Here is a 14,772-nt window from a genome sequence, read left to right as displayed (position 1 = left end):
TAGAATACGATGACATGCATCAGCCAAACCACCGATCTTGACCACCAGATCCTGTTAGTCGCCTCTCACGACAAGCATGCATGGGTTGCTGAAGACTAAATCTAACCCGGATCTTTACGGGTATATAGGGTATAAACATTCGTACCTCTGTCAAAAGGAAGAAAATCAAGCCAACACATTCCAGAACCATCAAGAGTGTTAAGTTTCGGGTGGGGTGAAAAAGGGGTTTAACGTCCCGTACAAGATTATTTCATTCATGTAGCGAGCGACGTGCATGCACGTGCGTGTGTGTGTGTAACTACTTCTACTCGTCCTGACTAATACCAGTTTTATAGAGCTAGCCCACGGAGATACCATGCTTCAGTTTAGCACTGATGCCCCACGCAGACACAATATACTCCCCTTCGTCCAGTCCTTGTTTTTCCCCTTAATGCCGAGAACTAGGCAGGGTAACATCAAGTGTCACTATTGCCGCAAGGTGTAGCACACGTCCTTAGCAGTACAGTGGGAGCAAAGGCCACAATGATTAGAAAGCCAAACATGTGTAAACACGGTGCGAAGACTAATGTTCCCAGGGGACGACGGAGTTCAGATCGTTACTGCTACCATGTTACGTGACTATTAGTTTCCACCACACTTACACAGATAAGCAAGATACCTCTTTGTTGCAGAAGGTTTTGGTATGTAATTTTAATATTGAAACCTAAACTGAACATCAAACTACGATACCATACAATTTTATCGGACAAAATCAGTTGTTCTCATATATAAGTGTACTTGTATTTTGGTATTCATGGGGGGTAAAATGCCACTCTTGTTACAACAGGCGCACGTCGATAACGGGGCCACCACCACATTAATTAACAAGAAAAAGTATATCTGTTTGAATCTGTATGTATTTTTCGCCGCTTAACGTATTGCGACATACTTTTCAATCCTACTGCAAAATGACGAGCTGGAGAAAGTGGCCGTTCTCAGTTAGATCGTTGCTTTATGGTGGTTTAACATTTGAGTGAGCACAAATGCCTCGAGATCGTGTTTTCACTGCAAGGAGAGGAGGATAATAAATTTGAGTAATTAATTTGTAGATGTTTCTTTAAGTGAGAGACCTTGTAGTATATATTGTATATGGCGGATGTTGTAGGTGGGAATCTATTGCAGTTTTGTATTTGTAGGTTTTCAGATTCCACTCTGCCCTTTTTACATTTTAAATGAAGAGATTCGCAATGTGTCATACTGAATAGTTACCATATGCCGAGAACATGTACAGAGTAATTATTATCTGCAATGTCGTTTGACAACCGTTTATAACTGATATTGTTTGTTATATTAATCGTTAAAGGGATCTAATGTGGATGTTGTAAAAATGTCATTAAAAAGTAATATCTGAAGTAAAAACATGCTACAGACCCTTAAGTTGGATACCAAACAGAACAATGTGCAGTCACAATCGAACCCATACAACTGCTGCATGCTTGTTATTTAATTTAGCCAACGACATGCATTTACATATATATCATAATTACAAATTGGCGTGTAATGCCTGAATAATGGGTTTCGTGTCTTGTATAAAATGGATAATTACAGAATATATTCCCGCAGTTGTTTTATATAATTACAGCTATGTCCAATTCATTTAATGAAAACAGTACACAACGACAAGTAATGCGAGATTTTGTATTGGCAAATTGCTATCAGTGTGCACGACAGCATGTGGCATAGGCCACGACGCCCATCTCGTTGTACAGTCTCTGAGCTCCATTCACAGCGATACACTGCTCGGGATTGCCTGAAAGAAACAATGTATTAATGTAAAACCTGAGGTAGAAATTATTTTTTGCATTTACGGAAACATTTTGTTTAAGTCACAGCAGCGGTCGGTCAAATCAGCACTAAAGTCATCAAGATATGTCACACTATACCCCCTGTATACGCCCCTCCAAGCTTTGCGTCCTCTGAATAGGCCGAACACCCGACGAGCTGCCAGCCCTGGTCACATGACACCCCTGTCTGATCCCCCAAGTTGTTGCCTGAGGGACTGGAGGTCTTCACGTTACACGTGAGGTGGGGCGCAGAGCAACAGACAGCAGACGCCTCGACCTCTGAACAGACAAAGGAAGATAAAGTTTCGTACACTAGAATTGATATCTGAATGTGTCTATTTGTGCTACATTGTTAATGAACTTCATATAGGACCAACTCCAAACACAATAGAGTCTTTCATAAATACATACATGTCGCTTATTGTGAGGATGTAAGATCAGATGTATCACCACAAAAAGCATCACTTACTGCCGTGGTTTTCAGAGTTCTGGGCGATACAGGAGTGGGTAGTTGGGAAGGCTCCGTCCAGCAATGAAAACCAGGAATGGGCTGAACAACCTGAAGACAGGAAACAACTCACAGTATGGTTGACCAGGAAATCGGGGTCATTTCACCTAACTAACGAAGCTACTAACAATTCATTAGCGATATGTGATTATGGCACATATATTCAAACGCCTGACCTGTAGCTACCATGTTGTTCTGACATCTTGTTTCAATCCTCTGGTTTAGTACGTCCTGTGAAGGCCCTGACTTCCGGTAGTCACAGTGGAGTCCCGTCAGTTTACAACATCTCGCCACCGCCTGTGCCGCTGCAACCAAGTCGCTCATACGGTTATAGGTATTCATGATGTAACACTACCATATACCTCACCTGATGGCTGTCTGAAGAATAAAGTGAACTGTCTTCTTGAATTTGATAGCTTGATACTATGGTGTTTAAGTACTTCTTTACTCACGTGCTGTGGTGCCCGATCCGTCGTAAACCTGGCATTTAGCGACGCCGCCCACAACACTGATTGTCTCGCCGTCCCGTGTGTCATGACCATTCTGTATAGACAATCACACAGGTAGCTGTTTATAATGATCACATTGTCTAAAGGCAACGGTCTTAATCCTTTCCTCCGTTCAAATAAGAGTGAGTGATTGCGTTTGGTTTAACACAGATTGGAACAGTATTTCACTGTTTTCATGATGTTTCAGCTCGATGTTGGAGGAGAACCTAATGTGATGTAGATATCAGACGTTTGTCACTTCGGTGAAAACCACGGGCACGGGTATGCTGTAGACAAACCAAGCAACAGTCAGTGCGAACTGGGAATCGAACCCAACTTTCTGGCACGCCTCAAACTGCGGCACTATAGGTGCTTGGGCCACCCGTACCCGACAATTACACAGCCAAAAGTCCCTTATAATCATATAATCTGAAGGCAACAGTGTTACTATTTTCCACCTTTCAAATAAGAATATGCTCACTGTCATTGAAGTGATAATGAAGTCTCTAGAATTATTATAGACCCGAGTTCAGTTTGTTATTTCTGTGGGGAAGTTCGCAACCAGGTCCCAGTTGAACAAAGCGATCTTATCACTTAGGTCATCGTGATTCCCGTACTATAACATACGCTTGCCACAGTCGTAAAAATGAGATTGCTTTGTGGTACTAACCCCCAAAGATATCTTACTAGTACGACTGTCGTAAAGCTGAGATTGCTTTGTGGTACTAACCCTCAAAGATATCTTACCAGTCCGACTGTCGTAAAGCTGAGATTGCTTTGTGGTACTAACCCTCAAAGATATCTTACCAGCCCGACTGTCGTAAAGCTGATATTGCTTTGTGGTACTAACCCTCAAAGATATTTTACCAGTCTGGCTGTCGTAAAGCTGATATTGCTTTGTGGTACTAACGCTCAAAGATATATTACCACTATGGCTGTCTTAAAGTATGAGATTTACGATCGCCTTAGCGTTCAGGCTGACCTCAGCGCTACTACAGTCGCAAGTCAATGTTAAGGGAAGGGATTAACGATCACCTCACCTAAATCGCTTTGTACAACGTCACCCTGATCATTGTGCAACAGTTCTCTGTTCTGTAATGTACAATTGGTACCTTTATTTTCCCTGAGCACCCAGTCAGAACATATCCTGATGGACAAGACACTTCGGCCTCCTTATCATCTCCAACTTCAGTGAATCCCGAGTATCTAGACATACACGTCAACTGATTGGATGAGCCTGAGGTCATGTGACCCACTGTATATTCGCCAATGTGAGCGACCGGATGCTGTACTGTAACTGGATGGTCGACCGGCGACTGTGTTGTCTGGATCTGAATGACGTCTGTTGACACAAAGATAGAGTGTATGTAAGTTCGCATTCGAATTTGTTACACATTAAGAACATATATTGCTTCCAACCAGGCTATCAATACACGATTTTCCTTTAAAAAATAAACGTGCGTGCTTAAGTGGTAAATCCTAAAATTTAGCATCACTGTTCGGAAGGCTCAGAGGAAGAATGACCCCCATGGACTTGTGCAAGTTGCAGGTAAAATTCTTCTTGATAGTTTTTCTTCTTTTCCCTTAACTAGTGTAGAAAATGCCAGAAACACCTACGATTAACGTTGGTGATCCGGATATCAACTTGTTTGTCCTGTTTCCCTAGGGTGAAAGTCTGCTGCATCACCGGGTTGCCATGGTATTTGACGACCACTCTGTAGTCTCCATGGAAACCGCGGACATTAAACTGTGTCCCTGATGACACCCTGTGTGAGACATGCGTACTCCATTCTTTGTAGAGGAGGTCGATGTATCTCTTTCCTGCTGCATTAATCTTGAGAGACATATATGTTCAGGGTGATGAAAGGGTATAGTTAACTTTGCACATCATACTCATTTTCGGCGTTCCATAAATTGTGGACATTTGCATTATTGTCAGATCTTTCCAGGTACTTAATATTCCCAACCATATGTGTTTGTTTGGAAATGTTTATTCACAACAATTATTTTTATGAGAAGATTTGTCACTCATTGAGAATGTCATTACCAACGAATTGCATGAGTTTAGACAATTCAGTTTAGTAAATATCAACTGTGACCGCAAATCAGGAAACAATAAAGACTAACGTGTATTAACATTGTTAATGCATTGTTATTCGAAACATTTAGACAACAAAATGTCCATCTCAAACCCAAATGCCCCTCTTGTAAATCAAATGGTTGCTCGATGATTCCTAGAAAACATGTGATGTCTTACCAACAAATATAGCTACCGACTGCTCACTAATTTCATTAACGATAGATCATTTTATAATTAATTATACATGTTCGTCACAATTCATAATTTGATGTAAAACAATTGCAGTGAATATGTTTCACTGGTACGAAAATTGAACTGTGGGGAACACATACCTGAAAATTATTGCCGGACACAAGGGCTGCATCTGGACCTCTCCAGTGATCTGGGCCCCAGAACCCCCACAGAATGATGCCCTCAACAGCTGGATGACTGAAGAGAACGCGGAGTGCGGTTTCATACCAGTCAGCTCGAGTGTTCTCGTCGTGGGTCCATAGATCCAGCTCTGTCACCCAGATCGGTAATCCTGCTGTAGCAAGCTGATCCAAACGTTTCTACGCAAAATCGAAGTACCTTGGATTGACAGAGTATTGTGCTGGTGTTAATGGATCCATAACAAAATCTACTGTGACTGCATGGTGGACTGGGTGAGGGGGATTTAAGATGGAGACTGAGTGTTCTTTCTTGCCCAAGTGATATAAAGTAATACAATGTACAAATGATAGTTATATTGGATACCTATGTTATCAAAATGCATCTGGATCTTCGGTCCTTTATGGAAATATATATATTAAACGTGGGCTTGGTTTTTAATCGTTACCTTAATGAGCGTTGGATCTGGTGCAGAGTCTTTACCGAAGTGGCACTGAATGCCAATACCGTACAAGCCAACATTGGCAGCCTTGAACTCCTTTGCTTGAGTCAGGTAAGCCTGTAAATATACACACATCTAGATAGTAGTACTGACTGAGTTCTCAATGATGAGCATTGATTGGTAAGTTTTCAACACGCTTCTCAAGTTGTCTATTTTCCAAAGGTCAAAGACCCCTGCTTATTTTAATGACTTGTCACAGCGAAACAATTTCTGAATTGACTAGTAACTATGGATATACCTATATGGTTTTACGACCTGTTGGTCTGTACCTTCTTGAACACAAGATGTTATGAATGTGATTTGAGGTCGGAAATGGACTCGTATACATCATTCACTTTCAAGTTGTTAAACAAATATTTTAGTATTACCGATGTTGCCGTTCCTTCAGACACAACACTATAGTCGTTGAGGAACAACTTGACGCTGGCATCAGCCTGGTGAACCTTGGCGAATATCTTCTTGGTGTAGTCAGGGTCTCCTGTCTTGTCCTCGAACCAGTGGCCATGGACAAGTTCATTGTTGACATCCCAATGTTGGACTCTGAAGATAGTAGGGATCACATTAAGGACCATCGCAACCTCACCTAGTCGTCAGACGTCACAGACATCCATATTTGTCACAATCATAATCATCGTTACACCTACTTCCCCTTGGTGTCCTTGACGATGTACTGTATCCTTTCATCCACTGCCTGCTTGACCTGGTCGGGACTCAGAGCCTGCACCCAGTCGGGCGTGTACTTCGTATTAGCACCCCAGAATATGTTATGTGCTCGGACAGGAACGCTTCAAGGGAATTGAAAATAATCACAAACAGGCTGGAATATTAAGTCAGTTCTCTTTGATATTAGTGGGTGAATTAGTACGTTACACATTATGTCAACTCAATCACGGCGCATCAACGCTTGTGAGGAAGAATAGCTTATAAACGTCGATCACCTTGGTTAAACCCACGAGGAATTTGGCGCAGACAAACCAAATTTCATAATAAGGACAAATATGCGATTCGAGCACACGATAAGCGGATCTTTTCATTTTTGAAGATCGTGACTCTGAATTAAAAAAATAGTTTAACCGTCCCCCAAGTACTCCTTCTACGTAATTTGAAAAAAGTCTTCACTTATATCTTATATATTACAAATTAAAAAACACATACTTGGACTTAGCTGCGATTGTTACAAACAACAATTCGTAATTTTTTCCTGCTATGTATACGTAAGCAACAGCCCAAAATATTCCATTTCGTTGTAAGCATAATTGGTTAAGCGAATGTGTTTTCTTCATCCATCCAATGCTCATTTTATTTGTTCACGAACACCCGGTGTCATCCATTCATATCTTTTTCACAGCTATTTTCCGTTTATGCCCCATGTAAAGCAGCCAGATATCTAAGAGAGGTGGCTGAAAGGTTCTCCGCCTAACGTGGATGGACGGCGTTGGCTGCTATTTTCTTTGCAACATAATCCCTTTGAAGGTGTAGTTGTACAGTACATGACAGTGACGTCACATCTTCTGGCCAATTAAATGCTCTTACTTGTGTCATTCACCTACCTCACTAAATGGTAGATATGTAGATAATAATGTATCACTCTTAATACCCATGGTCACTTCCACATTCCTTATTCATTTTGCAACTGCTCTGGACAGAATGTTAGTGACATTCAACGCTATAATGGGTAAATGGGCGTCAGATGTAGTCACGTGACATCACAATATTCCCTAGCATCAAAACGAAAGTGAACTGTTAAGTTCGTACTGTTTAGTAAATGGTAAAGATATTCTATTCTAAATTCTCACAGATGCTTGTGCCAGCCTTGTTATGTTGATGTCAATACAAAGCAAATGTTGGTTAAAGCTTAGAGAGAAAAAAGGGGCGGTCGGGTAGCCTAGTGGTTAAAGCGTTCGCTCGTCACGCCGAAGACCCGGGTTCGATTCCCGACATGGGTACAATGTGTGAAGCCCATTTCTGGTGTCCCCCGCCGTGATATTACTGGAATATCGCTAAAAGCGGCGTAAAACCATACTCAGTCAGTCAGTTAGAGAGAAAAAAATCATCTCTGTCCCTTGTGTCATTATGAAACTGAAAATAATGAAGGTACATCAGCATTGTTTTGTCCATGTCACAGTGCATCACGTCACGATATGGCTGAAATACTGCCGATGTGACGTTAAATTTTAACCCACTCACAGTGCATCACATCACGATATGGCTGAAATACTGCCGATGTGACGTTAAATTTTAACCCACTCACAGTGCATCACATCACGATATGGCTGAAATACTGCCGATGTGACGTTAAATTTTAACCCACTCACAGTGCATCACGTCACGATATGGCTGAAATACTGCCGATGTGACGTTAAATTTTAACCCACTCACAGTGCATCACGTCACGATATGGCTGAAATACTGCCGATGTGACATTAAATTTTAACCCACTCACAGTGCATCACGTCACGATATGGCTGAAATACTGCCGATGTGACGTTAAATTTTAACCCACTCACAGTGCATCACGTCACGATATGGCTGAAATACTGCCGATGTGACGTTAAATTTTAACCCACTCACAGTGCATCACGTCACGATATGGCTGAAATACTGCCGATGTGACGTTAAATTTTAACCCACTCACAGTGCATCACATCACGATATGGCTGAAATACTGCCGATGTGACGTTAAATTTTAACCCACTCACAGTGCATCACGTCACGATATGGCTGAAATACTGCCGATGTGACGTTAAATTTTAACCCACTCACAGTGCATCACGTCACGATATGGCTGAAATACTGCCGATGTGACGTTAAATTTTAACCCACTCACAGTGCATCACGTCACGATATGGCTGAAATACTGCCGATGTGACGTTAAATTTTAACTCACTCACAGTGCATCACGTCTCGATATGGCTGAAATACTGCCGATGTGACGTTAAATTTTAACTCACTCACAATGCATCACATGTTTGGATGCAAAGATTAACTGTCAAAATATGGTAAGAATACTAGTGTTTCAGCCTACCAAGACCTTATTTCTTATCAAATATCAAAGATTCAAGCTGAAAGAAACATCACAGTTTTCAGTAAAAATCAGTGATATTCGGGACATGCTTGACTTAGTCTCTTTGCTGACAGCTGAGAGTGTCGTCTGCTATATCTCTGCCGGCTGGTTCAGAGCGAGGGACAGGTATCAATGAGAATTCTCAGCCTGGTGTAGGCAGGGTGGTGTAAAGGCGCTTCCAGAGCGGAAACGACGTCATCATTTGCATATATGTTTGGTGCCTGTAGAAATATGCTGCCTGGCTGTGCATTAGGTTCATATGCAGCCTTAACGCATGGACAGTACTGTACTTACAACATACAAACTGATAAGGGTGTACGGTACATCCTTCGTAGTTAGGCTCAGAACCTTTCAGCCACCCCTCGTATGTATAAGAGTGCCCTACCCATGCTGGTGGAGGACATTCAACTCGGCAGTGGCTTTGCTGTAGTCAGGGTTGTGCTGCGAGAAAAAAACATTTCAGAAGTGGTAATTCAGTGAAATTACACAATACAAGTCTCTCCATAGAGCCCTGTTTGGGAACTAGAATGGTTTTACACTGTTTTAATGTAGACATCAAGCCATATCAGGATAGGGGATATCAGAAATGGCCTACAGACATTATACTCATTCAGGGAATCAAAAAAAAGCAGAATGATAACAGACGTTGATACATCAAAATATGATACTTGCTTTTGTCGTATTCTTGTTGAACCTAGTTCTGGAAATGACAATGGGATATTAGTTATCTAGTATACTGACCACAGTGACTCTGAATGCAATGTAAACTAAAGATTGAGAAAGAATTAGGGCGTACCCGAGGCGGGGGCGACCACTCCCAATAGTAGTTGCTGAGGGTGGCCCAGTTGAACATGTAGTAGAACAGTTTAGCATACTGTGGATGCTGTGTCATCACTTCCCACGTGGTCTGCGAGCCAATCGGATATCCGTGTTTCACCAAGTCTACCTGAATAAGAATGTATGAGTGATTATTTTTAACGCAAGTTTCAGCAATATATCTAGCAGTATTAGGCTTTAAGCTGACGAGTGAACGCTTTGACCACTTGGCTCCCTTTCCGCCCACTTGTAAAAGAGGGACATTACGGACCTAGCGGACGAATATAGGGGACTCAACGAGATCTAAGTGTCTGCTGTTATATCAGATATTCCCTATTCATAATAAAGAATAAAGCTTGTGAGGCACCCACAGCTTTGGACTTATATTCAGCAAGATTTTCTGATTTCATTGTATCCTTTGACTTGGGAGTTCATCCATATTGACACGTACGTAGGTTTAAGAGTGAAGAGGGTTGAAATCAATAGATTTTAGTACTTACCATGGTGAACAATGTACGGTAAATTCGTGAGCAGTTGTTTTGAGTTTATCACTTCCATTTTGTTGTGACTCCGTTATTTGTTATAGAAATACTAACTTAAGCAGTGAATTAGGCTGTGACTAAGGCGATAACTCTGGGTCACCCGTACGTACGTCAATCTCGAGGTCAGCTGTTGACACGTGTGTTGGTACATGGACGCTGCAACCAAACACATTCCGATTTAAATGCAGGATATATGACTGAACACATTTGACATCGTTTATACAGTTAACATCGAGAAATATTCCATGGATACATATGCAATAAATAATCCGATGTTTACGGAGATACCATCAAGGCCGCGTTAAATCAAACTCACTCACACACTCACTGACTCATATCGGCAATATTCCAGCCATATCTTGACTAAAGCAATTCATACATTAAGCAAACATATTGCACTTGAAGGTGCGTGGAGCTGCTTGTCCTTGTCAGTTCTTGTCGTGCTCGCCAATTGAAATACAGTGCTGCAGTTTTACATGGAGACTTTATACTAAATACGAGCCGATCAGTCGGCCTTGTGTCATCTCCTTCATGCCAAGCGACAGACAGGGTAACAACAAGTACCATCTATTAACGTTTTTCGGTATGACGCGGCGAGGGGGTCGGACCACACACCTTCCGCTCTCCGGGCACACGCTCTGTGTCAGGGAGGCTGTCTCAGTGCAAGGACTCCAAGCAATGGCTGAGGGGTTGGCGACAGCCAGATCTAGAATTTGTCATCAAGAGAGGGATATGCTAACAATAGTGTTGAGAACCTATGGAGCATGTTTCGAAGTTCCTATGGTTGAGGTCGAAGGCGCCGATCCATCTCATCCCACATGTGTTCGATTGGTGAGAGATCAGGGGAGCATTCACGTTGTTTTGTTGAAGGGAATCCTGAACAAGTCGAGCAATGAGGCCGAGCCTTGTCATGTTGAAAGGTAATGCCTGGGCCATGACGATGCAAAAACGGGAGAACAACAGGGCCGATGATCTCGTCACGGTAGCGCCGCCCATTGAGATTTCCCTCTATCACTATCAAACGGGTCCTCTGTCTTGCTGTAATCCCACCCCATACCATAACGCTGCCGCCCCCGAACCTATCTTCTTCCATGACACAATGATTGACGTAACGTTCACCTCGAATCCGTCCATCGTTGTTGCTGAGGTGAAAACGAGACCCGTCAGTGAATAGAGCTTGTCCCCACTGCATGGTCGTCCAGCGTAGACGCTGTCTGCACCACTGTAGACGTGCTTGACGGTGGTTTTCTGTCAAAATGGGACGTCTGGTGGGTCTTCTGGCGACAATCCCTGCACATCTGAGGCGACGACGTACGGTTTGTGAAGATATTCGTCGAAGGCCATGGATGCTTCCTGCAAGCACTGTTGCTGGCTGGGGTCGATTCGTAGGTGTGTTGTTCGAATCCAGTTGTCATGTCGATTATTGGTCACGCATGGCCTGCCACTCTGAGGATGGTCTCTGACTGCATTCGTCAGTTGCCAACGTTACCATTAACGCCAACATGATGTTTCTGTGGACGTTAAATTGTCTTCAAGCATACCAATGGCTGGCATACGCTCATTTTCGGACAGGCGTGGCACTTCGTAATGTTGAATAATTGCGTAATTTTGTTGTTTTTCTGAGTGGTTGTTGTCAGCACGATGCAAAACAATGCATATGGAAACCCGTTAACGCACATGTTTTTATACCCTTTTTTGGGTAGTGAAATGCATGGGGCTTGCTTAAAAGTCAACTTTTGCATGGAATGCACGCTTTTCTGTAGCAGTTGCGTTTTTGTGACTTGATTCCATACATGTACTACAATATTGAAAACCAAACTTTACTTGTTAGAAAAATACACTAAAATATTGGTGTCACAGGAACTTTTGTTGTTGAGTATATTTGTTTTTCGAGATTGGTATTGTCAGATAACATTTTCACTTCACAAATGAACTTTAACTGTATTCAAGATTTTTTGGTTGTATTGTGTAAAGAGCTTACTTAAAGTGGATGTTGTTCTTCCTGAGCTGGTCGATCCTCTTATCCGCAGACGACTTCCAGTTCCGGTCCTCGGGTATTTCCGTGAGTGACATGTAATCGACATTAAAGTCAATTGCCGGGACTGGCCCATTTACCCTCAACGTCACACTCTTGTAATCTAAACAAGGAGCAATAAAAAAATCACGTCATACATGTATAATACACACAAAAACGTTGTTAAGGGTCACCTTATTCTTTCATACTACGATAGTTAATTTGTCATGGTAATATATATTACATCCATTGTTAACGATTGTTACAAAAAGTATGTCACTAAGCAGACTGACATATTCGAACTGTTACTATTCGACGAGCGATTCAAATCGCACCATTGGCAAATCACTGACCGGAATTGAAAAATTGGAAGTACGAAGACAATTCGATCCATCCTGATTTGGTGTACACAGAATTGTTTTCCATGATTATAGAATAATCGTGGGAACCTGGAAACACAATTAAGATAAATCAAACAATTGGCATTAGGGCATGCTAAATATGGGATGACAATATAATAAATTATGCTGTCAGTATTTATTTTACTTTTCTATGCCCAGTGTCTCAGTGGAGTAACAAAATGATTTTCTTACTGGATCTTAACTATTTCAAATTTGTATTGTCGCTACATCTGCATTTCATAAAGAATGACAAATCTATGTATTCATGTGTAAGTCATTACCATTCGATACCATTTTTAAGTGACTGGAAAATTGTTAACTGTCATTTGTTTTCGGTTTGGTCCTTCAGGCAATCTCCGTCCAATTCTCTTCTTCGTCAATGCCGGAATACTGCTTAAAGTGAGTAAAACCACTTTACCAGTCAACTGTTCATCTTCACGAGGGAAGGGAGTTAACATACTATGAAAGTCCAGTTTCCACCCTTGCCGAACTAAGCTGGAATTTCTAGGCTCCATCGTAGCGCAACCAGTGGCTAATTACTAGTTTTGTCCCTTCCATGTCCCTCCTAATGACCAATCACATTCCACCTCTCATATCCCTTGCATTTGCTTCAAACAAAAATGGAGGTGCCCAATCAACACGATCTGATCGATGATCAAAATCCATATTGAGATAAAATGGGTCATACTTCGCGAAGTGCATCAAATCATGTGAGCACCGTGATTAAAAACATTAAACGATTTGGGAAATATCTGTTGAGTTTGCAGGACACATGTTTTGCAAAACCGGCAATCGACCGAAATCTGCACGGCAGTTTACGAACAGGACGCCGATTTCGTAACTCGATTTTGATTGAATTATGCATGGACTCGTTAGTCCAGACAAAATTCCGTAATTCCAGCCAAGTTCAGCAAGGGTGGAAACTGGACTTTTATAGTCAGTCAACTCTCTTGCCTCGGGAAGATGTCATTTGTTAGATATAATGCCATTGTACCGCTTCTGATATTCACCGCTATTTTTCTCAATATCAGCAAGAATTGTGTATTTCTGGAAAAGTGTCCCGTGAATATCATTCAGTTGTTTGATGTGGGCTTGGATAAAGTAGCGGGTGCCACTCTTGAGGTACACTGTCTGCTGAGGACCTGCCCAATCCGCCTGTCTAAAAGGGAGACAATCACCATCAAGTAATGACATGTTTCAAAGTATGTTTACAATAATGGATTAATAGAATGTGTCATCGTAATAGCCGTATTATATTAAACGTTATTCAACCTTAATATTTTACTTATAATTACTAATAGTTAAAAAGAATGAATATCTAACACGCCCATTCCGCTAACCTTCCGGTGATTCTGACGGAGTGTTGACCTTGACTGTGATCAGTGGTGATGTCCATTTTACAACCAGCGCATATCCAGTTGGAGGACGGGTTGGAACCCTCAAATCCAGGGTCCTTGAACATCTCTGCCATTCCTACCCCAATCAGCAGGGTGGGGGCGAGTATAAACGCCAGCAGCCGGCACGACGCAGACATGACTGTTGACCGCACTGATCAAGACTGGGTGACAGTTTTACAGATTGTCCTGTTATAAAACTAACGACACCTTAACACTGATAAGATAACAGTGTTAACAACTAGAACTGGCTGGAATGATAAAAATTGAGTGTCGCGGCACCATACTATTAGGTTAAATCACCGAAGTTGCAAAACGTTATCGATAATCCTGTAGTTACAGATACAGTATTGTGTAGTGAGGTTGCAATATAGGTTGCAATTTATTACATTGACTCTGCGGAGTTAAACATAAAAAAATCCAAATCGTGTAATTTTGACAATTAATCCAAGACTGGTGCATTATATATCACATCCCGATCTTGGATCTTGGTGACGCTTGAGACTGACACACTATTCTTATCAAGATACAGTGTTCATCTTGACGGGGAAAGAATACAGGGGACATTTTTACGATTACAATTTAGCGTTAATTCTTTAAGAGAGAAACTAAATATACTGAACAACAAAAGTTCCCGTGACATTGAATTAGATTTAATGCAAAGTTATGTTTTTTACCAAATCTGAAACAATTTCGGTTTGCAACAGATAAAAGACAAATGTAAGTGTTCAAATGGTTTAATTTGCCATAGTGACTCCGGAAGATGCGTGA

At 41.7% G+C, this 14,772-nt stretch overlaps 1 protein-coding gene across 1 annotated transcript; it reads right to left on the bottom strand.

Annotated features, from left to right (window-relative positions):
- Window positions 1–1,611: 1,611 nt before the first annotated feature.
- On the bottom strand, window positions 1,612–14,184 carry LOC139466214 (uncharacterized). The gene is made up of 18 exons (XM_071248155.1): window positions 13,948–14,184; window positions 13,618–13,766; window positions 12,560–12,655; window positions 12,174–12,330; window positions 10,303–10,348; window positions 9,631–9,780; window positions 9,220–9,275; window positions 6,415–6,555; window positions 6,139–6,310; window positions 5,717–5,827; window positions 5,232–5,450; window positions 4,437–4,653; window positions 3,932–4,161; window positions 2,784–2,874; window positions 2,508–2,636; window positions 2,293–2,382; window positions 1,923–2,102; window positions 1,612–1,789 (listed from the first exon to the last, which is right to left on the bottom strand). The coding sequence occupies exons 1-18, from the start codon at window positions 14,139–14,141 to the stop codon at window positions 1,695–1,697; spliced, it is 2,523 nt and encodes an 840-aa protein (XP_071104256.1). The 5' UTR covers window positions 14,142–14,184; the 3' UTR covers window positions 1,612–1,694.
- Between the last annotated feature and the right edge of the window lie 588 nt (window positions 14,185–14,772).

Source organism: Haliotis cracherodii, unplaced genomic scaffold, assembly GCF_022045235.1.
Source record: "Haliotis cracherodii isolate W230 unplaced genomic scaffold, xgHalCrac1.p SCAF_1, whole genome shotgun sequence".
Classification (NCBI taxonomy): domain Eukaryota; kingdom Metazoa; phylum Mollusca; class Gastropoda; order Lepetellida; family Haliotidae; genus Haliotis; species Haliotis cracherodii.
The sequence above is the reverse complement of the archived record's forward strand: the minus strand, read 5'-3'. Positions and strand labels throughout refer to the sequence as shown.

Excerpts from the sequence above, each read along its gene's own strand:
- LOC139466214 (XM_071248155.1), bottom strand. The coding sequence starts at position 14,141 with ATGTCTGCGTCGTGCCGGCTGCTGGCGTTTATACTCGCCCCCACCCTG. Across the intron at positions 9,781-10,302 it reads CAGCTGACCTCGAGATTGAC|GTAGACTTGGTGAAACACGG; the intron begins GTACGTACGGGT and ends ATTCTTATTCAG. Across the intron at positions 2,875-3,931 it reads GGTGCTCAGGGAAAATAAAG|AATGGTCATGACACACGGGA; the intron begins GTACCAATTGTA and ends TTGTCTATACAG.